The 24,016-nt window shown below is 41.8% G+C and overlaps 1 protein-coding gene across 2 annotated transcripts in view; it reads right to left on the bottom strand.

Moving 5' to 3' along the window:
• TBC1D12 (TBC1 domain family member 12) overlaps positions 1-15,832 on the bottom strand; it is a 41,776-nt gene extending 25,944 nt beyond the window's left edge. The window contains exon 1 of one of the 2 annotated variants that reach the window (XM_069019670.1): positions 14,919-15,832. In XM_069019670.1, the coding sequence (XP_068875771.1) occupies positions 14,919-15,733 (815 nt within the window). In that variant the 5' untranslated portion in view covers positions 15,734-15,832. The remainder of the gene's footprint in view (positions 1-14,918) is intronic. The other variant, XM_069019671.1, reaches the window with a different exon arrangement.
• Between the last annotated feature and the right edge of the window lie 8,184 nt (positions 15,833-24,016).

Below are 24,016 nucleotides of genomic sequence, written 5' to 3'. Positions count from 1 at the left end.
TCAAAAAACAAACAAAAAAACTGCATTCAAGAAAACAGCAGTTGCTATAAGCAGACAGGGAGTACAGGATTACACATGCACACCTGATGAAAGAGAACACCATGCGTGATTTTTTTGGAATGCCCAGATGGAAGCTATTGGTGTCTCAGTACACCATGCCACTTCTGTGGAGGTCTCCCAGATGTTGTTCCAACACAATTACTGAGAAAGCACACTTGGGAATAATTGGTTGCATGGTTTGAATAGTTGTTTGTCATCAATGGACTCTAGTTGTTGCTATTAATAATAACTTAATTAACACGAGTTGTTCTAGTAAGCATTGATTGTTATCCACGCATGCCACAACTCTGTCCCCATCAGAGAAACTTGCAGTATCTTAATCCATCCCCGTGGAAGCAAACTAAGCACTCAGAAACTCCAAGACAGTGGTTTCTGATATAAAGCCTGGAAAGGAGGAACAGTGAAAAAGACATGCCTTTAAAAAATACTATCCTCAGTCAATCCCAGGACTGTACACCATTAGTGAAATGAACAGATCCACTCAGTAAGACCAAAAAAAGAGTGTGCTTATATAAATAACAAAGGCTCATTTCACAAGTACAAGACACCTTTCACAGTGTTTTACATTGTCTTCAGGAGGGAAAGAAGAGCATTCAAAGAATCATCAACAAAACAAGACAGAAGTTTTCTAAAGACATGCCACTATGCACTACCCCACAGCCTTGCCCTTAAATCTGCAACTTCTGCAGCAGCTGTATTTGAACCCAACTAGGGAAGACCTTTCCCCCCAAAAGCAGGTATGCAGGAAGGTGCATTCTGGAGTACCATTCTTGACTTCATGGGTAGCAATAACCACGCAGTCTCTGTACCTACTATGGAATACCACCAGGATTACTTGGCAGTTGAACTCCACTGCTTCTAGCACTTGTAGAAGCTGAAAGCTGCATTTAATATTGATGGCAACCTGTCACTGTATCAAAGCCAGTTTATTATTAACCAGGAAGCTGGTAGATTTTTAAAAGGAAAAAAATGTGTAAACATACAGAAGGTTTTAATTAATATTTCTATACAAAAGAATTAGGCATGCTCATGGCTTTTATAAGATTTCATTTTCAATTTTTTTAAAACAAATAAAACATTAAAACAAACCTTCCAGAATGTCGTCTGGAAGGAAAGAAGTTTTACTTTTATTGAGCACATATTCAATGAAGTCTGTTTCTTGTGAAGGCAAAAAGCTGGTAAAACTTTATATCATGTCAGAATGAACTTCACATAGGAATTCTAATCCAAAAGAAACTAATGAGAGCTTACAAATAAGCTTTGCTGAAGATGGAAGGACACTTTTTAATACATTGTTTTGGCAGCTAACAGTATCACATTTGATATGTTCTTGACAGCAGTAAAGCCTTACAAAAGCCCTGTTAAGGAACAGCATCTGTGAATGCTTACAAGTTGCATTCACTGAACTGCAGGAAGTGTACTACATTTGATGTATCTTTTGCTGCTTAGAATATTCATGAGTTTCACTGGTCCTGGGAAGAGTCAACCATTGAAATGGCTGAAAAGTCAATAGCATTTTGGTAAAGAATCTCAAAATCCATGTGAAAACCTCAAAATTCCTTAAAAAAGAGCTTACACTTTAGAACTGAACAATGCTTTCTGTTGCAAGGACCCATGGGATAGAAGTATTAAATTAGTTCATTGATTTAAGCTCTAGTTTACAAAAGCCCAGGGGCAAAGCTGCAAGGTTGTTTTTTTCCCCTGCTTCTTTTATATAACACATATTAACACTCTCAAATGACACACCAAAATGTTTCAGTAGGCGCCTTGAAGGGCTCAAAAGTTAAATGAAGTGCCACAGAATGAGAAGTTATTGGCACAGACCAAGACTTCTATTGCTAACATGGTTTGGGTTACACTAAACAAAAACCTATGGGCTCTGATCACACAACTACAGTGGTGTAACGACAGCTATGACTGGTGGTTTCTCTCCTTGTTTTAACAGTGTTGCTTCAACTATTCTTGCCTGTGCCCACAGCAGTCTGGGCAAGTTTCACCATATTGGTGGTACAGTAATTAAAAAACATTAACCATTTCTACAAGTGGCATTAACACTACGCTCAACTAATGAAATTGCTTGTTTCCACTCCACTTTTGCTTTTAAAATCACATTTGATGCTATTTAAGATAAATTACTGTAGTCTAAATGCAAATAGAATTAAGTGTCAGAAGGGGATAGGTGGAACTTGATATTTTAATGAATTTTTTTATTTACTTTGGGGTTTTGGCTTCCCCTCCCCCCCCTCAAAAATCTCAACACAAAAAACTTTTTTCCAGTTTCCAAGCTAGCTATAGGTCAGTCCAAGAGGACGGCAGATTTCCAAGATTTTGGGGAAAATATGACACAATTACTTCAAGCTTGACCTTAAATTTTATCCAAAACCAGACTGTGCCATATTTGCACAACAGCCACTCAAAGAAAGCTGAAGTGCTTTGAACAGCAGCAACCACGAGCATCAGCAGGTAGGAAAGGCTCCAGGGTGGATACATCTCGAGCACTTTGCTTCTAGACATGAGTCACCTCTCCACAAGACCAGGAGTCTTACAAGAATCTTTTGTTTGACCAAAAATATCAAACTAATCTAGTTTCAAGCTAGACATCATTTTGCTACAGTTCTTTCAACAAAGATCACATATATGGATCTTCCCTTTGTACAACTCCACTGTGTGCCACAAACAGCAGGCTATCAGTATTCCACTGCTTTGTGTATCCCAGCTACTTAAGTAGCTTTCCTTCCCTGGCATTAGAACTTCACATTCAGGCTCAAGCATCACCTATTCTGATGCTTTTAGCAATCTATAGGCAGATTTTAGGCGTACAGGAAGGTTGGATCTTACACCTGAGCCTTTTAAGGCAAGTATCAGTAGAAAGCAAACTAAAACTGAGACTACCTTTCTCTAATTTATTCATCCTGCACTACAGAAAAATGGCAAAATTCAAGTGGTCTCAGAAGAGAGCATAAACCATGTGATCATCGTTACTGTTACACATGAGGAAAGTATGCTTCCTTAAATTAATTAATTTAATTAATTAATTTAATTAATTCCTTAAATTAAATTTTCAAATTTAATTTGAAATGCTGCATCATGCTAGACAAAAAAAAAAAAAGAAACAAAACATGCACAAAAAAACACCCCACCAAAAAAACCCCCAAACAAATAAAAAAAACCCCAACCAACCAACCCCCCACTAAACTATGGGCTTCCCTGGAAAGCAATCCTTGGCAAACATACAGTGCAGCACCAAAGAATCAATTTCTTTCTAAATAAAATATTCAGAATTTAGGGTTATCTTACAAATAAGTTACTACTGTGTTTACATCTCAATGCTGAAAGGTAAACTACTATTCTCTGATTCCTCATCCTTACAACGTAACTTTGAGCTTGTTTAAAATGCTTACTCACTAATTTACAAATAAAATAGCTCCAAAAAGAGATCTCAAGTTATACTAGCATAGTGAAAGTTACTTTTTTTAGACAAAAAAGCTAACTGTCAAAATATTTTTCTGGCTTTTACTTTATATACAACAATCTGGTGTACTGTCATTTTCCATCATCAATCATTTTTTCTCATTGCATCCACCTTTCAAGAGCTTCGATAACAGGGAAGTTGTTATGCTGAGAAACAAGATTTGAAAGCCACGAGAACTGACAGAGGAAGTGAGGGCTGATTAGATTTTCCTTTTGATTAAGCATCTAGTACCTGTTAGTAAACACTGCATAAGACAACTGCATCATTTTAAATCCAGGGAAGCAACACACAAACAGGAAGGAATCAGCATCCTATCAAGAACATGCTCACTCTATCATATATAATTTTTCCTCACAGAATCACAAAGGCTTAGAAGGAAGATCCAGCACAGAAGTAATGCTACAAATGAGCACCAAGTTGGACAAAAAAACCCAGTAAGTTTCCTCTGTGTTTTTAATGTAGTTACAAAAATGCAATTAAAAGCCCTGAAGTTAAATTTCTCTGCAATAACATTAAAAATCTACTGATTCAAATAAAACCTCAGAACTTGTAAAGGAATGAAGTAACAAAATTCATTAAAGATTGCATTTGTATTACAAAACAACTGATTTTGCATCTCCATAAAGAACAGAGTTCTGCTTGTGCACGCAATCTGCTCTTGCTCCACCCCATGCTAATTTTTTAATAAGCTTCATACGCATAAAAACAGAGGTCTGTGTTTGAAACTTGTTGAAATTTGAATTAGCTGGAAGACGAGCTGATAAAGAAATTACTTATTTACCCAATAATCTTCATCCAGAGAGCTGTATCAGCAAGGAGTTAGAAGAGGCATGTTCCAGGAATTGCTATAGATAGATTTCTACAGATAGAACACACTGAAATGAGTAGTTTTTACCTAAAACCATGCTTTTAGAACAAATTCTGAAGACCCCTACAAGCTTGCAATTCCATATTCTGTCACAACTATAGCCAAGTATTGGCTATCTCTTTACCATGTGTAAATCACAAAAGCTGCTTAAGAACACAACAGAATTTTTCTCCACACTCCAGTCTTGGCCATTCTGTTAAGGTCTTACGTGAAATAATTTGGAAATAACAGCAGATAAAAAACCATTGCTTTATTAAGCAGAATTAGCCCCTCTGCTTTAAACAAGACTTTTCAATAATTTACATGCAGAAACAAATGTAACTCAACTCTAAGCATAAATAATGAATCACTGAAAGGAAATAAAACCTTTTTGGTTAGCCACTTACAAAGCCTGCAGAGCAACAGGCATTCTACATTTTTAATTTCAATAGCTTCAAGTGTCAGCCCATTTTGATCAAATACATTTATGATTGCTCTCAGCACAAGTTTCTAAGTTCTGCCCTATATTGGAAGAGATGTGACCCAACCAATTTTACAGTTCACATTTTCCACCATCGTTCTACAAGCAGCAGCTAGATACAAGCTTCTCTTTTAACTTTATTACCCCAACCACAGACTTGTTACAGGAGGTTTCTAGTTTTAGCACCTTCTAGAAGTAGAAGATCTCCTCTTTCTCTCTGCACCACAACAACCCAAAGAAGATCCCAAACCACTCTCTCCAATGGAACTTCAATGTTTGTAATACTCTAAACTTGCAGTCTGAAGTGCTATACAAGCAAGCTTTTGGCTCCTTCCTTCCCCTCCCCCCCCAAAAAAAAATTAAAATAAGGAAACAAAAAAATCCTACCCAGAACAACCACCTTCAGCAAGACCAAGACTGTAGTCTTTTTTTTTAATTAAATATGATGTTTCCATTTATATTAGTGGTCAACTAAAGCCTCAGCTACAATTAGGTATACCTGAAATTTAATGAACTGTCAAGGACTAGCTGCTAAGGATTGAGAGGCTGGGAAGGAGATGGCTTCTGGCGCCTTGGAGAGGACAGAAAGATTAACAGAACTATCATGGAACTGCACTTACAAGACTAAATTAAATCAACCAATCAACTCTCTTATCAAGCTCCTTTGAGTGGATAGCTCAAAGTGGCTTTACAAACTCTGCTGGCAAAACAGTTTTACTACAGGTACACAAACACTTGGGAATTTTTAAGAGTTGACAGTGTTTAGCAGTATTACAGAATACTTTGTATGGAACACTTACTGAAAAACAGTATTTTACCAGATTACATTATACTCCTAACAAAGAGCTGTTGCACAGGTCAGCTTTACAAACAACTCAAGCATTCAAAAACATACATAAACAAGCAGACACATAAGCAAGGTAACTGACAGGGTTAAATTTCAGAATGCTTTAATACAAATAAAGGAGAGAATCAGCCTTTACTTTTCAGAGTGAAGTAACAAAACAAAGCTTTATGCCAAACTGCTCTATTATCGTCATATTTGATCAGGCTGTTAAGAAGCTATTTTGACACTACACCAAACACTAGGGTCAATCTTCTCTAATAAAGATCAAATGTCACTTGCCCACAGTATCTAAAACAAAATCCTGCAAGAAGTGGAGAATTTTTACCAGCTGACTACAGATATTCTGTATATCTGTATATTCTGGTATTTTTTGTATGGCCAGGAATATCTACTCCAGCAAACTCACAGCTAGTTAATGAGCAACATGCTCCAAGCAAAACAGTGCTAGAAGAACAAGATCCCTTCCTCCCACAAACCCACATAATGGGGAAGCCCATTTCTCCTCCTTGCACATGTCCTACAATCCCTTCTGCTGCATCAATTCCAAGACCATACCTTAGAAGTCAATCCAACTCACTAATCCCACAGAAAACCATCAACTTTTTATTTCACTCTCCAGCCTAATGAGCTACAACAGCTCACTGAGGATCATATAAACACCAGAAGCAGGGACAAAACATTTTCTTTGTTTCCTGACAATAGCAAATTCTTCAATCAGCTCACCAAGACAACTCACCAAGTACAACTTAATTAAACAAACTACCTGAAATTGTTCTAGAAGTGACTCACTTTCAGTTAAGGCAAAACTCACCGGTTTTATCAGGGCAGTCACTATGCCTATAGTTCAAATGTTTCTATACAATGTATGCTTTCAAGAAAAAGGTGGTAAAGATTTCCAGCCTTTGACATGGCCTACAAGTCTGTGAACTGTAAGTTCAAACACAGGGCAGAGTTTTATTTTGAAGACTGTCCCAGGGGTGATTGCTACTCTGACCAGCCTGGTTAAGCCTCAGTTAATATTTTTCCCTTCTGGTGCCTGACAGCGTGCCTGTCAACTACTCAATTGCACAATGTAGCACTACAAGGTATTACTGTAGTACTTTTACAGCCACTCAGTGCATCAGGTTTCTGCTGCAGCTAGCAATTCACAATATATTTTGTGTCACTGCTTCAGTGATCAGTTGCAGAAATACTAAAAACACAAGAATTCATTTTTGATCTGTTAGCTGATATGAGAATGCAGGGGCCTGATTTAATCCAATTTTGCCTGATAGCTTCTTAAAAAATGAGGAAGAAATTTTCCAATCTACCACTCCACTACTTACAGAATTTGAGGAACAGCAAGCCATTTGCAAAACACAGTTTACACAACAAAAAGCTAGAATAATAGAATCATTTAGGCTGGAAAAGACCTCTAAGATAATTTGAGTCCAACCACTAACCCAGCACTGCCAGGATCACCACTAAACCCTGTCCCCAAGTGTCACACCTACATGACCTTTAAACATCTCCAGGGATGGTGGCTCAACTACTTCCCTGGGCAGCCTGTTCCAATGCTTGACTAGCCTTTCAGTGATGATGTTTTTCCTAATATCCAACCTAAACCTCCCTTGCCACAACTTGAGGCTGTTTCCTCTCATTCTATCATTTGATACCTGCAAAAAGATGCTGACACCCGCCTCACTACAACCTCCTCCCAGGTATTTGTAGAGAGTGACAAGGTCTCCCTTCAGCCTCCTGTTCTCCAGACTAAACCACCCCACTTCCCTCAGCTACCTAAAGCAGATACTTTGTGCTTTGGAATCTCCACTGCTTCCCATCTCACAGATGCCATTCACACAAATACCTGTGATAGCAAGTGGATTGTTTGAGTTTTAAAGCATTCTGGCATCCAGCATACAAACTGTTACATTACTGCCCAGCAGCAAGACAGACAAGATCCTGCGTTAATGAATGCATTAGGCAACTGAAGCAATACAGATAGGACAGAGCTTTGCAAGGTCTGAGGCCTGACCAGAGCCAAGCTTAGATTGCCTATTCCTACAGCTGGCCTTCAACAAGTTTTGACCAGCAGAATGTCCCAGGCAAGCAGAGCCAACAAGAAAGCTTTTACTATGCTACATGATCAAAAGATACTCTTTCACTTACCCAAGAGCACATTAAATAAAACTTCCCAGTATAACAATGGAAACTGAACATAGCTTCTTCTTAATAAAGGAGTACCTTGGAGAAGGGAGAAAATTGGTAGGAAAGTACTCCTCTAGGCTACAGCTATTCTTTTCAGTCAGGCCATAAGAAAGCAGGAAAGGAATTTAGAAGAACACCAGTCTGAGTGTTTAGCCCTCAGAAGTTCTGAAAAAATAAACTCATCTGTGACAATGAAAATTAGTTTTCTACTAATTGAAGTCATAAGTTCACACACACAACATCCATGCTCTTCTTCAGACTGTTATTCCAATATCGAGTCAGAAGCAAAATGCTCTGCAGGTGGCTTGCACAGCTGACTGGTTTCTGAAAATACAGAGCCAAGTTATCAGTCTCTTTTGCAGGCTCTCCTTGTGTTCAGACTTCATTCAAAAATCTGTAGGATTTTTATGCTGGAGCTCTCTCAAACTCTGAGAGGTTTGACTGAACCTGGTAACAGGCTGCATGCAGTACGAGAGAGATGAAGCAGAAACCACGCTTCACTTCCTTAGAAAGCAATAATAAAGAGACAGATGCACACACAGAGGCTGAGAAGTTTAAAGCAATGACAACCACCCAGTGCAACAAACCTAGTCCCTTCCCAGCTGAACAACAAACCAGACCAATTATGAGAAAAAAAAGACAGACTTTATACCATTAACGTCTTAGTAGTTCCAAGAAGTTGAAGAGAGAAGTAACAATTTTTACATCCATGTGAATGAAATGTGACCAAAAACTCTTAAACTCCTTTTTTATTCTTAAGCAATCAAGACAAAATAACCTAATGAATAATTGAACAGCCAAGAGAGCAAAAGCATAAAACGATCATTTTCTTAGAGGCCAGCTGTGATTTAAGTGACCTCCTTTGGTTGTTATTTCCCATGTAAAACATTCTCCTTTTAGTCATAGCCTATTCAGAAGAGATGTCCCATTCACTTTGTCACACTACTCTCAATATATTGAGTCTGTAAGAAATCCTGTGACCCCAAATAAGCAGAAGAGATCACAGAATGAAAAAGCCTTCTGCAAAATGAAGGGGCGGGGGAGAAGAGAAGATGCTTTCAGATTAAGTTTAAATGCTTCTGCAAAACACTCCTTAGCAAAACAAGCTACAATTCCAACAGTTTGCTGCACACTAAGCAGCAATTTAAGCTGTTGGGCTTGAGAAAACCCACACAGCTCCCCACAAAAAAACTACAGCATTAGTTTAATGAGAACTTACTTCATGAAAACTCACATTAGGATTAAAAAACTCCTAGTGCAAATACATGTATCAATGTACAATATAACACTGTCCATTATGCTGTCCACCAAGGAGAACAGAAAAACTGCTAATAATACTTTAGGCATTATAGATTGATGAGACTATACATATGGCTCTGAGGTTTTGGAAGTGACATCTATTTAGTCAGCTTTTTTTTCTAGAAGGGGTAGCTGGGGAAAGACTTGCTGCACACAGCAGTTGGAGCCACATGGCCTTCCAAAACCTATACAGAATTAAATCAGCATAACATTCTTCTGCTTGCACTCCTGAAATTCAACTTTGATTTGCTACTAAACAGATATCCTAACCAAAATGATTCTATGAGTGCATAGCATCTTACCTATGATGAAACACCCACTGAAAGCCAGAAACTGGCCAACATGCCAACACAACTTCACAAAACAAATCATTCTTAGCAAACAGCGAAGGAAGAATCTACAGAGGAGCTTCTCAACTCGATAATATGAACGCCATTTCCTATTTATATCAAGTTACTTACGTGTGTAACTCAGGAAAAAAAAAATACTGTTTCAAGTTACCCATAGATTTGGGTCCAGGTACTCTTGCTTACTTTCTCCAGTCATCTTTAATTCAAAGCTATTATATGTATCCATTTGTTCTCTTAGATTACAAGATTACTCAGAGAAAGTAAACATACTGCACCCAAAAACAGAACAGTGAAGGGTGCCCTCATGGTTTCTGGGGGGAAGATTTGTTGTATTCCCTTAATTCCTCTCTCTCTTTCCAATATATTGACAGTATATTTGTACTTTTTCCCATTTGGTTTGTTTTAATTTGGACAATGCAAAAACAACACCAAAATCAAAAATAAAACACACAAGTTTTTTCAGTAAGATCTGACCCAGATATAGGCACAAGCAATACCACAATAGAAGTTAAGCTCTGTGAAGTGACCCCATCAATCTGTTCTCTTATCTTTACATGAACGGAAGGTTTAGAAGATATGTCACAACTAAGACAGCTCATTCCCACTTGACTCATTTTTGATCAAAAGTCCACTAAACATATTTCTTCTCCATAGATGCACAGTACATCCCCTGTAGTTTCATGCTGATTTAAGTACGCAGAGCTTTTCTCAAAGAGAAACATTGACTCTGGTACTAAACCTTCACAAGGCACATCGAGGTAGATGTCTATGTAGTGCCAACAGCTGCAAGCGCTACTTAGTAATACCTTGAAATACAAACTTCAGAGCTAGAGACTACTGTGCATGAGTAACAACACTCAGTGAACCTCCCTGCAACCCTCCATAGTCTCTGCCAAGGACATTAGTAAAGGCAAGAAGATTAGCAGCTTTTGAAGAGCTACCTACTCATGGAACCACAGGGCTGTGTTTACAACGAGGGAGACAAAGATGTGAGCTTCAGTGATTTCTTAGTGCTTTGTGCCTACAAATACTGACTTCTTTCAACTTTCCATCATCTCCTCAAGTGAGTATTTTTCAAAACTTCTGGACAAGAAACATAACCACTCTGGGCAATGAAGGAAGTATGAGATTAAAGACAGTTCCCATAAGAATATGCGTACCACCTAGCCATACATGCTTATAACCCCTTACACCTATTTCTCACATCACATCCCAAAGACCTACAAGAAGTGGAAATTATGAATTAAGCTTGTTGTGAATCTTATTAGGTGAATACTGGAAAAAAAGTATTTGGGGAAATGGTGCTCTACTAAAAAAAAAAAAAAAGCAAATATAACTGTTGTCAACTTCGAATCCAGGAATAAGGAACTTTGCCAACTACCAGATACCTAGATTTGTCTAGCAAATACACAATTCAGAAAGGTATCATATCTATACAAGCTGGAAAGATGCCTGGTACCTACCTGCAGAACTATGAAGTAAGCCTCATCTTTAAAAGAGGTTCAGAATCACCATGTCTTTCTCTCAGCCCTGGATTACTTGCTACTGCTTGACCTTTATGTGTTACTGTTCTGCTCTGTCTCCCAGAGCAGCACATGCAGAGCATACTGCAGTCAAGGTAATCATCATGGCTTTAATTCAACTGTCCATGCAATGTTCCTGCTCACTGAACCATTGTGCACCCAATAGCAACCCACTGGGCCCACCCAAAAGTGATCCAATAACAGAGCATTGCCCTAGTAGGCTGCTAGGTAAGACCACAAACCATAAGAACAATGCCTGTATATGACTGTATTATGAATCATACGCAGGACTACAAAGCAGTGACGGGTGACTTTCAATAATCCATTTATTACTCTGACCAAAACAGTAGCACAGTGGAGACAAGTGACCACAGTCATGCAATTTTCCTTGCCATGGCACTCTGCTCCACATACTGATCTACTTCTGGCATCCCACTCCACATGTGGAGAGAAACAAGATGTAGAGCAGTTAAAAGTTGTTAGCATTGATTTGACAGGCTTAATGATTTGGCACAAATACAACTTGAGATCCCAGGGTGAAATATCATACCTAAGATTTACCTGAAAAAAAAGTTTTAGTCACCAATGCAAACTTTCCTAGAATCTTAAAGTAATTATTAATGATGATCCCAAGGGCACAGCCACTCTCCCTGTCACAGAGTTTGGATAAGATGTAGCTGAAGACAGCTGCTTGCTTTTTCCCCGCTCATCAGTTTCATCTCCGGTTCAGTGAAATGAAGACAGATAATTAACATGGATTATTTCAAAGAACTATGAAGCAGGTCAGCCTGGTAACTGAAGAGCTGGGAACAAGCTGGAACAGCTGGAAACAGCAGCCTCCTAACCCAGATCTGTCTGATCAGATGGTTCAGTCATTGCAATTACAACAATAAAGCTGAAGGCAGTAGGACTTCTCCCTTGCCTTCTCTCGTTTTTTTATTAAGTAACTGCAAGAAATGTCCAGCTTTTAGAAGAATTTCCATATAATTATGGCTATTAGAAAAAAAAAAAAACAATGGGAGATACCAAATTTTAGACAGCTTGCAAACTCGACAATGAGCATTACAAGCACAAAACATCCTACATAAGACACTCCAGGCTGCTGGGCTACCTGTGTAGCACATCCAGAACCTTTTTTTTTTTTTTTGGACATTGTGGGAGCAGTTACACACTCTGACAAAACACAAATGAGTTGTTCTCTCTCAGGTACACAGCCACTGGGTACAACTTAAATTTTGGGGAGCAACATCTTTTATGGCTCTGTGCTCACTCAAAAAGACAAGCAACCTTCTCCTGAGAAGCTTCACAAGGAAGTAGAGTTGCTACAAACATTCAAACACAGGACAATTTTTTATACCATTTCATCCCTCATTACTGAGATCCTCTTTTTAAGAACTGCAGGATAATCCACTTACATTGGCAACTGAATGAATTTGAATGAATCTGGGCAGTTTAAAATAAAAGTGAGAAGTCTAAGCTTTTGAAATACTGGTTCAGAAGACAAGAACTAACTACTGAAAAAGTTTAAAAAGTTTTATTACCACTTTTCATAACAATGGATATTACTCACTCTAGTATTTATGTATCTAGTGACAAATCTATCAAGCAACACAAGTTTGAATTTGTTTTTAAAGAAAATCACTGAAAGTTTTCATTAATCAATCTCATTTCACCTGATGAGATTAAATCAGCTGTAACTTTGGCTCTTCTATGGATGTATAGGCAGAGCTGAAGGTAAAGTCTCTGAAGCCAGTATTGCTCACCAGGCCAAATGCACCAGAGGCACAGCCAGCTGGACCAGTCATGGGCTGTGAAATAGCATTTGCTGAGAGCCGCTCTTTCACTGAGGTGTCTGTACCATAGCTTTTGTCAGGAGAGAAGCAATTACTTTTTTTCATGTATTACCCAAGCCTTTACTGAAAACAGTGAGTATCAATATATATATATTGACAACAACTACTACTGCACACCAAGTTCAAACTTCTCTATTGTCCTTGTTTTATCTGGGATAGGGTTTATTTCTTCTCAGTAGCTCGTACAGAGCTCTGTTTTGGATTCAGTACCAGAACAATGTTGATAACATTGATGCTGTGTTTGTTGCTAAGTTGTGCTTATCCTAAGTCAAGGACTTTGTGTCTCATGCTCTGCCAGTGAGGAAGTACACAAAAAGCTGGGAGGAAGCATAGCTGGGACAGGTGATACAAACCGGCCAAAAGGATTGCACACTATAAAAACTAATGCCCAGAATATAAACTGGGGGAGTTACCCAGAAGGGGCTGATCAGTGTGTGGGGACAGGGTCTAGCATCAATCAGTGGCTGATGAGCAATTATACTGTGCATCACTTGGGTTTTTCTTTATATTATCATTATTACTTTTTACTATTATAATTATATTTTACTTTGTTTAAATTAGCAAATTGTTCTTACCTCAACCTACAAGTTTTACTTTTGCTTCTCCTCCAGGGAGGAGGAGCCAGGGGTGAAGGGGGTGGTAGGCAAGAAGCTGCATGGTGCTTAGCTGCCAGCTGGGGTTAAACCCATCTATGAGGAAAATGCTCCAGAATTTCAATCAGTTATTGCTTTGGGGCAAAAAGCAACAATATAAATGTTACTGGTCAGTGTACTCAAGTAGTGAGGCAAAAGGAAGGCAGTATCACAGAATATTCTGACTTAGAAGGGACCCACAAGGATCATTGAGTCCAACTCTTTAACTGAATGGCCCAGACAAGGATTGAATCCACACCCTTGGCGTTATTAGCACCTGCTCCGACCAGCTGAGCTAATCTCATTCAATATACTGTAGTCCACGTAACACAGGGAAAAAGAAAAAAAAAGCATGAGAGGGAAGAACACTAATAGGGAATAGTAGGAATAGCAGGACATCTCCCAGTCCATCCTCAAAACGAAGTGGATGCACCAAACTTTCTCTTCAACTGCTACTATCCTTATCATCAAGAATCCATCTCCTCCTTTCCTGAGAGTTGGCAGAGGGAGCCCGTTTTTCAGTTTGGGATCCCACTTTGAGATCAAACCTCTCCCATCTCAATTATTCAGTTAATAGTCATCTTATTCTGACATTTTAAAACATTTAGGGACCTATTGTTCTATCAGAACAATAACTATAACCCCTCAGTTTGGGAGAATAAAAACTGTTGGACATTAAACTCCTCACTTCATACATGATAAAGGTAATATAGAATGTGCTATAAACTATTATAGTCCAGCTGCACCTCCTGTGTAGTATGCTGAAGAGTGAGTAATGAGACAAAGATCCTAGGCGACAAAGCTGGATATCCCACAGCTTTTAGTTTTGTGCTAGAAACTTAAGAGAAGTCAATTCAAGCACAAAGCATAGTCCTTGAAGCTTTCCATAACACACTTTGAACTAAATAAGTAAACTCTATCTACACCGTCAACAAGTAGCAAATGATTTATAACACTTCACAATTTCCACGGAGATTTGAAAGGAGTTTCCAATACCAACACCTTCCACCTTACTCTCCAAGCGGTTTAATCAGTACCACTGTGATCATTCAGACAGTGAAATGCCCTGGTACGGGAAGCAAATTCCAGTTTGAAGTCCATGTAGTTGCAGCAGTAAAGGGTCCTTTATCATATTACTGTCACGTCCAAAGCCTCTGTCCTGCCCTAAAAGTATCTGCTTGCTGGCGAAAGAGCCCGTCAGGGCTGGAATCACTCTTCGTGTGACCCACAGTAAGACCCTGCTGACCCGGGACACGCGCCTGCAGACCACTCGCGGCTGCCCGTGACCTGGTCCGGCAGACCTGCACCCCCCTCGCCCCAGGCTCTGCCGGGGGGTCCCTCACCGGCCCCGCCGCGGGCTTCTTTACCTGGTGAAGAACTCGGCGAAGCTGCTGCCGGCGGCGGCGATGCCCACCCGGTGCCGGGCCCTCTCCGCGGGCTCCTGCGGCGGCGGTGCCGGCTCGGCGGGCGCGGTCCCTCCGTGGGGCAGGTGCTCCGGGGCGCTGCGGCGGCGGCTCACCTCGTACGTGTTGCGGGAGTTCAGGTTCACGTCCGTGAAGCCGAGGGGCGCCGGGGGCAGGGCAGCGGGCTCCGCCCGGTCCCCGCAGGTCCGCGCGCCGAGGGCGGCCAGCGCCCGGCTGCCGGCGTCGCCCCCCGGGCTGCGGGGCGGCGAGGGGCTCTCGGCCACCGCCCCCCCGCGCCGCTCAGCCTCGCTCCGCAGCCGGCAGCTCCTCAGCGGCTCTTCCAAGGCTGTTCCCAAGGGGACGCCTCCCGCCGGGCAGGGGAGGAAGCCCCCGTTCTGCAGTTTCGCTTCCTCCTCCTCCGGCCCCGGCTCATCCCGTCCTGCCCGAGGGGGCGGCGGCGGCTCCTGCGGCGGCAGCAGGAAGCCGACGTCCCCGTTGGTCATCCTCCCGCAAGGGCCCACGGCACAGGCGGCCCCGTTCGCGGGCTTCTCCGGGCAGCGCTTCCCACCCGCCGCGGCGGCGGGGCCGAGCGCCGCCAGGTACCGCTGCAGCAGCCGCTCCTGCCCCGGCCCGCCGCCCCGCCGGCTCGAGCCCCGGCTCCCATCCCGCTCCCCGTCCTCCTCCTCCGCCGCCTCCTCCTCCGCCGCCGCCGCGTCCTGCCGGCCCGCGGGAAGCACGGCTGCGCCGCCCGGAGCTCCGGCATCGTCCGGCCCCACCATTTGCCGCCGCGGAGCCCCGGGGGCGCGGCGGGGGCCGGGGCGCGCGCCTTCCTCCGCACCGGCGGCGCCGCGAGCGCTGGCAGCCGGCGCCGCTCTGCGCGTCGGGCAGCGGCCTCGGCGGGGGGCGGGCGGGCCCGACACACGCAGGCGCGCGGCGCCGGCGGCGGCCCTTCCCCCGGAAAGTCACCATAGAGAGGCCGGGCAGGAAGCGCTCGCCCGCCCGCCCGCTCGCTCGCCTTCGCGGCAGGGCCGCACCCAGAACCATAGAGATGCCACCCGGACAGGCTTTCCCCGCCAGAGGCGCTATGGAGGCCGCGGCCCCGCCCCCCCGCTACCGTATTCCATCTAAAGACTCGCGGCGCGCAGACTGTACCGCATTCCGCCGATATGCCGCGGCTGCTGAAAGCCCAGCCCGGCGGCCTCATCCCTCGGCCCCTGTGTCCCTGCCCCAGAGCCGCTCCTGCTGGGATTGTACGAGCTGTCCCGGCACGCCGGGAGCCGGCGTATCTACTGCACACGCCCGCCCCGCCTGCGGGACCGGGGAGCCGGCCGCGGCACAGCCCGGGCAGGGCTGTCCCAGCCCTGGGAGCGGGGCGGGCTCCGAGGAGGGCGGCGGAGGGTCCGGGCAGCCCCGGCAGCCGTGTCCCCGCCGGGGGGGAGCTGTGGCCACAGGGGACGGGCAGGACAGGACAGCATCGCTTTTTGGAGGAGATAGGACCTACCTGGGCTTTGGGGGAAACGGGAAGGGAGAAAAGAGAAATGAGATCGACACTTGGAAATCCTGGGGTGAATCCTCTCCTGAGCAAGTGATGGAGAGTCATAACTCCTCAGGTTAACGCTGGAGAGGTGGATGGAGGACATTTGCAGAGGCAGGTCCTGTCAGCTCTGTTTCCCACCACATCTCTCAAATAAACCAAGTTATTACGGTCCCCTCTGCCCAGTAGGAGAGCCAGGGCACAAGTCACACGCAAAAGAAAAGGCAGAGGGGCTTCAAGTCCCCGGGCGAGCAGTAACAGCATAGGTCCCATGCTTGGTCTAGTAGGCTACCCCTCATCCTAGGCAAACACAAAAAGCAACACCTCAACCCAACAGATAACTTACGTATTCCAACAGTAAAGACTCACAGTTCGTAGCAAGGGAAGTGCCATTCTTCTGGGAATCCTTGGCCAAAGAAATTCTCCATCTAATAAACCCACCTTCTAATGTGTTCCAGTGTGGTGGAGGGCCCTGCTTTTAAAGGCAGGCAAGTGGGGCATGCCCAGAGAGAGGCATCACCCACCACGGGGAAGAAACAGCCGTCCTCTCTTTAGTTTTCTTTTTTTTTCCTAAAAATTGTGAGCATTTTGGAAAGAAAGATTTAAACTGGGAATCTTAATCTAAATAAAAAGTTGATGCATTTTATTGTGTTATGACTTCTTGTTAGCACTTTGCAATAAAAAATCTTCTGGGCTTTGATTAAGTTAAAAAAAGTGATTTCTCTTTTTCTCGTCATCTTGTAACTGCACTTTTGAGGTCAGATGTGCAACACTGGTGTTATACATGCAACCAGGAAGTCTGATCTCATCCCTTTTGATGTAACTGGCAAATACTTGGGATCTCAAATCTGATTTGACTATCTTGATAGCAGGTATGCAGCCTCATCCAGCTACAGCTGTGCCAGACAAGGGACCACTGATCTCAGCTGCTTGCAAAAATGCCCAGTAAATAGTCCCAGAATTGCCTTTCCTTTGAATATGACAGCTGACCTGCTTGTGGGAACACTTTGTAGGCTACTTTGGTCAAAAGAAACCATTAACAGAGAGGAACTAATTAAGCTTTTTGGTTAGATAAAGCTTTCTAGTTAAGGTTTTTTTCTGTAACTAAGATGGTAGGCTTTTTGTTCTCCACTGTGATCTGGGTCTTCTCAGACACGTGGAGGCTGATCACTCTGCCTGCAGAGTGAACGTACATCCTGGAGGCTCTCTGCCTTTACCAGTGAGGATTTCAGGTTTAAGGAAACACTCAGATCCAGAGAGTGTCTGCGTTCATTTTCAACCAAGGGTTCATTGTTTACCTGGGATGCTCTATGGCAGTGTCACCTTTGAATAGACTTCAGTGATTTCATTAATGCAGCAGCAGCAAAGCAGTACTAGATGTTAAACAAGCTAAGCAAAATGGAGACTGGCACTGAGGGTGTAACGCAGGGCTGGTTTATGGTGAACTGATTTCAGTCAGTGCAGAAGGGATACTTGGTAATTATGCCAGGGATTCCAAAGAACAGCACACTGTATTGCACAAAATAAGACAATTTGGTTCATTGAATTTGCATTTATTTCCACCTCCAGGACTGCAGTGATTTAATTCCAGACCGAACTAAGGCCCACACAGTCACTTGCTCAATCTCCCAGTGGGTTGGGGGAGTGTAAAAATGAGGAAATCCATAGGTAGAGATAAAGACAGTTTAACAGGTAAAGCAAAAGCTGTGCACACAAGCAAAACAAAGCAAGGAATTCATTCAGCACTTCCCATTGACAAGCAAGCGTTCAGCTAGTTCAGTTCAGTCTGATTTGAATGAGCAAAAATGAGCAGCTAGTCTGCAGAACATTGTCAGCAATCCACAGGGAAGAAGTGGGACTAAATAGCAGATTATGAGTGAAGAAACTGTAATTTATAATTTTTTCCCAAAGACTGAGAAACAACACTAGTCTGTTAAAAAACCCAGACAACAAACTGTACAACTAATAAGGCAATGCCTATCACTAACTTCTCATTATCAAAAGAACAACATAACAAAGACTCAGATATTAGTCTAACTCTTGTGCCAATCAATGCTGCTAACTGGAATACCCACTTAACAGGTACACCCAATAACCAATATATGTAGCTGATGGTTTCTCAGAGCTGTTTCATTACTTCTGTAATTAAAATATGGAATGGCTTCCTCAAATCAATGTATAGGAAGAGCTGTACCCTAGGGCTCCCAAAACCTCAGATGTTCTTCTATTTGCAATATAGTTGTGATTTCTGGCAGTTCACTCCTGAGGCTTTCATTTCTTTGAAAATGCTGCTTTGGAAAGAACATCTTGCACCCCACTAGTAGCAGTTCACACTTTTAATACAAAGCCCTCTGGACAAGATCTCGTTGCAGAGTGTAACAATTAATTAAGTTGTTTGACAGAATCCTGCGCACTGAAAGTTTCTCCTTGGCACACTCCCAGTCCTACTGCAGTCCTAGAATTAAATTACACTGCTTGTGGATCAAACATTTTGTATACCTGTATTAAGGCAATTCAGTCTGTATTACTTTGTTTGTGTATGTTTACACTTGTGGTGGTTCAAACAATGCCAAAACCACCCTGAGCACTGCTGTGGGCTAAGCTGCACTTGCCATTGCTCTGTTAGGCACCAGGAGCCTTTCCAGGTTATTGACAGTCACTGGAAGACTCTCCTTTCATGTAACCTCCACGTTTCTCACTGCCAGACTGGGCTAATTAGATGATATACCTATATATATAGACTTCTGTTTCCTTCTGGATATCACCATCAAAATACAGAAAAGCCAAAGACTGCAATGTATCCAAGTATTCCTGGTTTAAATGTCACTATACCCATATGGACAGAGAGTTATCTAGAAATCACCCTTATCTGAAACCAGTTTAAAACAGAAACAAACAGAAATATTTATTACCACATCCAAAACAGATTTGTAATCACACAGGTTCTTAGTAGAAGAAACAAATGAATGCAATTTAAAATCCACTTCTGTTATGATCCAAAAGTCTTTTGCTTTCATCTTTCTATCCAGTTAACCAATCAGACACTTACTTACCTGATCCACAGTCTCTGTCCATGCCTTCCAGAAACGCTGTGTTCACAGAGACTTTGAGTTTTCTCTTTCTTTTTGTACAAATTCACCCTTTGAGATGCACCAAAATGGGCAGAGAACAGACACAGATGAAGCAAAGGAACAAGTAAGTGTCAACACGTAACACAGGACCTCATATTTCTCAGCCTGAGATCCTCACTTGCTCAGGCAGTAACCCTGTGTTGTTAGGGGAGACATATTTTTGGAATGAAGTGAAAGGGAGGTCACTGTAACGAGGAGAAGACCTGAGCCCTCTTCTTCTTTCCCTGAGAACATTTTGGCCAGCTGTTCTCTACCTACCTCTTTTGGGTTTGTATGGGGGGTTTAGAGGACCAAGAACAATTATTCTCCTACATATTTCATCCACTGATCTTGAATCACATATATTCAGTCTCAACTGGTTTTGAAGGTTTTAAAAACTTTCTGGTTTTTAGGCAAGATAGCAGCATGATTCTTAGCCTACAGCAGTACCTATTTTTTGTGGGAGCTCATTCAGCTGCAGGGATTTTACTTTGCACTTTTCTTGCCAACATATATTGTCACGTGCAGTGAGAGTGTTTACTTTTCTAAAGTTAATATGTTGTTGATAAAGATTTGTTAGTCCTCCCCTATGGTGATTACAACAAATTCCTTTCTCAGTCTTGTGCTGTTTGCTTACTTGTCATTAATACTAATAAAATCCCTTCTATGGCCAATAAAGCAAAAGCACAAAAAAAGTGATTCTTGGGAATTTTCCTTTTAATTTTTTTTAATCAAGTTATATTGCATTAATATTGTGAAATTAACATTTAAAAATAATGTTGCAACACACAGTGGGGGCTATGAGAACAGAATTCCGTCTTTGCATTCTCCAAACACATCCTCTTCATAAGGTAAGTTCACATTAAATATTTAGGAATAATCTAGTTGATTTGATTTTAATCTGCCCTGAACCTACAGATGCTACGTATGAATATACAGCATGACTCTAAAATGCTGCCAAGATTGAGTACCAGATCCTGGGTGCTCTCAAATTCTGTCTGATAAATTTAGTGGCAAGAGAATTCCTGTAAGAAAAAAGTCCACTAAGATGAAACTTGAAAGAGTCTTTCCTCATGAACTCAGTGAGAACTGAAAAGGGCTTAGGACTATTTGCAGATGAAAACTTTTAATTGGATTTTATTATAAATTATTGTCTTGAGGTATGACCAGCATAGAATCTTTCAAACCTTTCATAGAAATTTGAAGAATTTGTCACAGAATGTACAAGACCAAATGAGTGAACAGTTTTCAGTGACAATATTGGTGTGAATTGATCTTACTCATAGATCCAAAATTACCTATTTTTTTTTTTGCATTACTGTCCTAGAAGTTCTGTTGGTTTCATAGCACATGAAGCTGAGAGATGCAGATACAGGAATAAATAGGTGGAAGCAAGAGCTGCCTACCTCAGTTTACTAAGCACTGCTTGTGAATGTTGAACCAGGTCCTAAATAATAGTAAAAAATTTTATCCTTAAAAGAACAAGTATCCCTTATCTTGGGCAAACAGAATAAGAGGGAGTGGTTGGAAAGTTGGAAAGGGTAAGGTTCAATTTACTGCTGTGTGTTTAAGCTGCACTAAACTGGCAGACAGTCCCTCAGGAAATGCTGCAGTCAGGCACAGCCAGTAGGAGTAGGACTAATCACAGGCGGTGCAAAAGGGGAGAAACTTTTAAAGTATATTATTTATTAAGGGCATTTGTTAAGTATATTTGCTAAGAAATGTTTGTCTATTTGTACAAACCAACATGCAACTTTTGGCACCATGGATGGACAGGAATGAGGGAAATGAGAAAAAAAATGAAAAAGAGGAGGCGTATATTTACTACACAGAAATATCACCTTCTAATTATGCAGCGTTGCATCCTACACATATCCTGAGCTATTTTCCAGACAGCACTGAGAGCTTGTGTTGTTGAGTAATTCTATAAAGCTTTATGTTATGCTCATCACTGAAGTGTCCCAATCCAGCCCTGCATCACGTAATGGCTGTAAATGCAGCTATTAGACGATGGCTGTGGCTGCATAGCGTGACAGTAGAACACTTCTCATTTTTCAGTTCCAGGGTATAACTTATTTTATCCTGACTCAGTCTTAAGAACCAATCATACATCCTGCCTCCTCTTCTCTGTGTAACCTTTTCCATAGATGGAGCATCAAGGAAGAATTGAAAGAGACCTGTCCCCAGTCTAAACAGGCATGTCTCATGGAAAGTACCTATCATGCAATCAAGCTATAGCCAGTGCAACTGATATTTGGCATGTTCTACCACAGGAAAGGAAGCCCTACAGACAAGGGCTTTTGTTTATCTCTCGTTTATCTCAAACAAAAATTTGTTCAGCTCTTGCTAGAGAAGGAACGTGGAGCACTAGGTGGCAAGGTGTGTGAGCTGTTGGAACTTCTGGGGCAAAGATTATAATCAAGGGACTCCTGCAGGATGTATTTGTTTCTGACCAGGGATAATTTCCAAGTAGTTATTCCCACCATGACCTTTACTGTGAGCATTTTCTGTGTCCTTTACCAGCATGAAGTTTGGGGAAACCCAGATTAATTTTCAGATTAAGAAAAAGAACTTGAATCTTAATCAATTTCCAAAGTAGTAAGTGTAGGCTGTGGAACCTTATCTGTTGTGCCTACATGTCTGTAAGTATCCTTGAGCATAAATGCCCAGTTACTTTACATGCTGTGGTCTAGCCATGAGCTTGCAGTAAGTGGGTAAGTTAGGCTTGCCAGTATGGGCTTATACCCTAACTTAGGTAATAGAAAATTTGTGTTGTCAAATGAGTGAGAGGAATTCAAAAATTGCTCTAAAATATGTGTTGGACAGATTATAGGGATGTGGAATCTTCAGAGAAAGAAGAGTGATTATGGGGCTGTGAAGCCTTCAAAAGGCTTTTATCTGCCTCCTGGCATCACTTCTGCCTTGCTTATATTCTGTGTACTGTATTCCGCTGCTAATCCTCAAACACAGGTTTTCCAAGCACCAAGCCTTACTAGTGGCAGTGGCAGGATCTTCCCTTCAGGGCAGAAACAATTGTGCATCATGCTCGTGTAGTGTGACTGTGCAGTCCAACCAGTTCTGATAGGGGCTGCATGCACACTCGTAACAAGATGTGAGACTGAAATGGTCCTTATGAAACACTGAAATTCAGTGCCTATCAAAGTATCACATCTCCCAGATGCCAGAAAGGTTTCCAGCTTGCTCACAGGCTCTGTTTCACTAAATCTCTGAAATAAATGAACACAAAAAGCAATGTTGTGGCTTTCTGAAATTCTTTAAAGTCAAATCATGTTGATTAGAGGTTAAATTTGACTTCTTAACTCTGAATGCTGGGCACTGCCCCATGTAGACAGAAAATCCATTTGCAGCCTGTTCTTTAAAAATAATGCACATCATCTCTCAAAAAACTATTTACACATTGTGGGGACATGGGCAAAAAATAAGGAAAACACACATTGATTTTTCTAGTTAATTAAAATTCATATATTCTGAAGCAAACCAAAGACATAATTTGTCTGCTACATTGGAAATGTGTCATCCTAAGTGGAGACAAATTAATACTTCCTACAGGGATCTGAGTATGATTTGGAAATAGTTCTGCCACATCAGTTGGTAAGAGTGAATTTCAAAAATCTTTCATTCTTCAAGATCTGTGTGTGCCCTCTGTTGGAAACAAGGGGTGGATTGCATCTTTTAATCTTAATTTTAAAGCTAGTTTTATAAATGCAATAACAGTCAATGAGGTATTTGTATCTTAAAGTATACAGAGACAGCATTTTGAAATGGTCAACACTTTATTATAGACTGATTTTCACATTATCTTGGTTACTCTAAACTAGATTAAACACTAGTGAAAATAATATAGGTACAGATTACTATAGCAATGCCATGTGTTTTGCATTTCTGTTTAGAAAACAAAATCAAAAAGCTCTTGTCTGTGTTGTGTCTCTGGAAAATGGCAGGCACTGTCATAAAATATCCAAGCAGCTGAACACATTTCTTTGTTAAATAAAGTGCAACTCAAAGAAAGCAAGGACTGAATTAAAACCATCTCTCTGCCTCCTAAACCACTGGGCTGTGTCAGGAGCCAACTCCATCCCAGCATTCCTGCAGAGAGATGTGTGCTGCTTTGCCTTGAAGAGATGCTCCACAGCTGCCAGAGAATGGTGCTCAAGATCAGGAGAGTTAAGAGCACCGTCACGGGGCTGTCTTGCAACTAAAGCTTCTGGTTTTACCTTCTAGATTTGGGACTGTACCTAAATGTCACAATGGGCATTTCATCCCTGCCTGAGTTGGCAAGGGTATCTGCTCTGAAGATGAAAAATACTGTTCAGGCACTGGCACTCTCCCAGGAGGGCCCTATCTGGTGGGCCAGAGGGGATAAACTGCCGGCCCTGATCTTTCATCTGAGCTGCCTT

Source organism: Aphelocoma coerulescens, chromosome 6 (assembly GCF_041296385.1).
Source record: "Aphelocoma coerulescens isolate FSJ_1873_10779 chromosome 6, UR_Acoe_1.0, whole genome shotgun sequence".
In the NCBI taxonomy this organism is placed as follows: Eukaryota; Metazoa; Chordata; class Aves; order Passeriformes; family Corvidae; genus Aphelocoma; species Aphelocoma coerulescens.
This window is presented reverse-complemented; position numbering and strand designations above follow the sequence as displayed.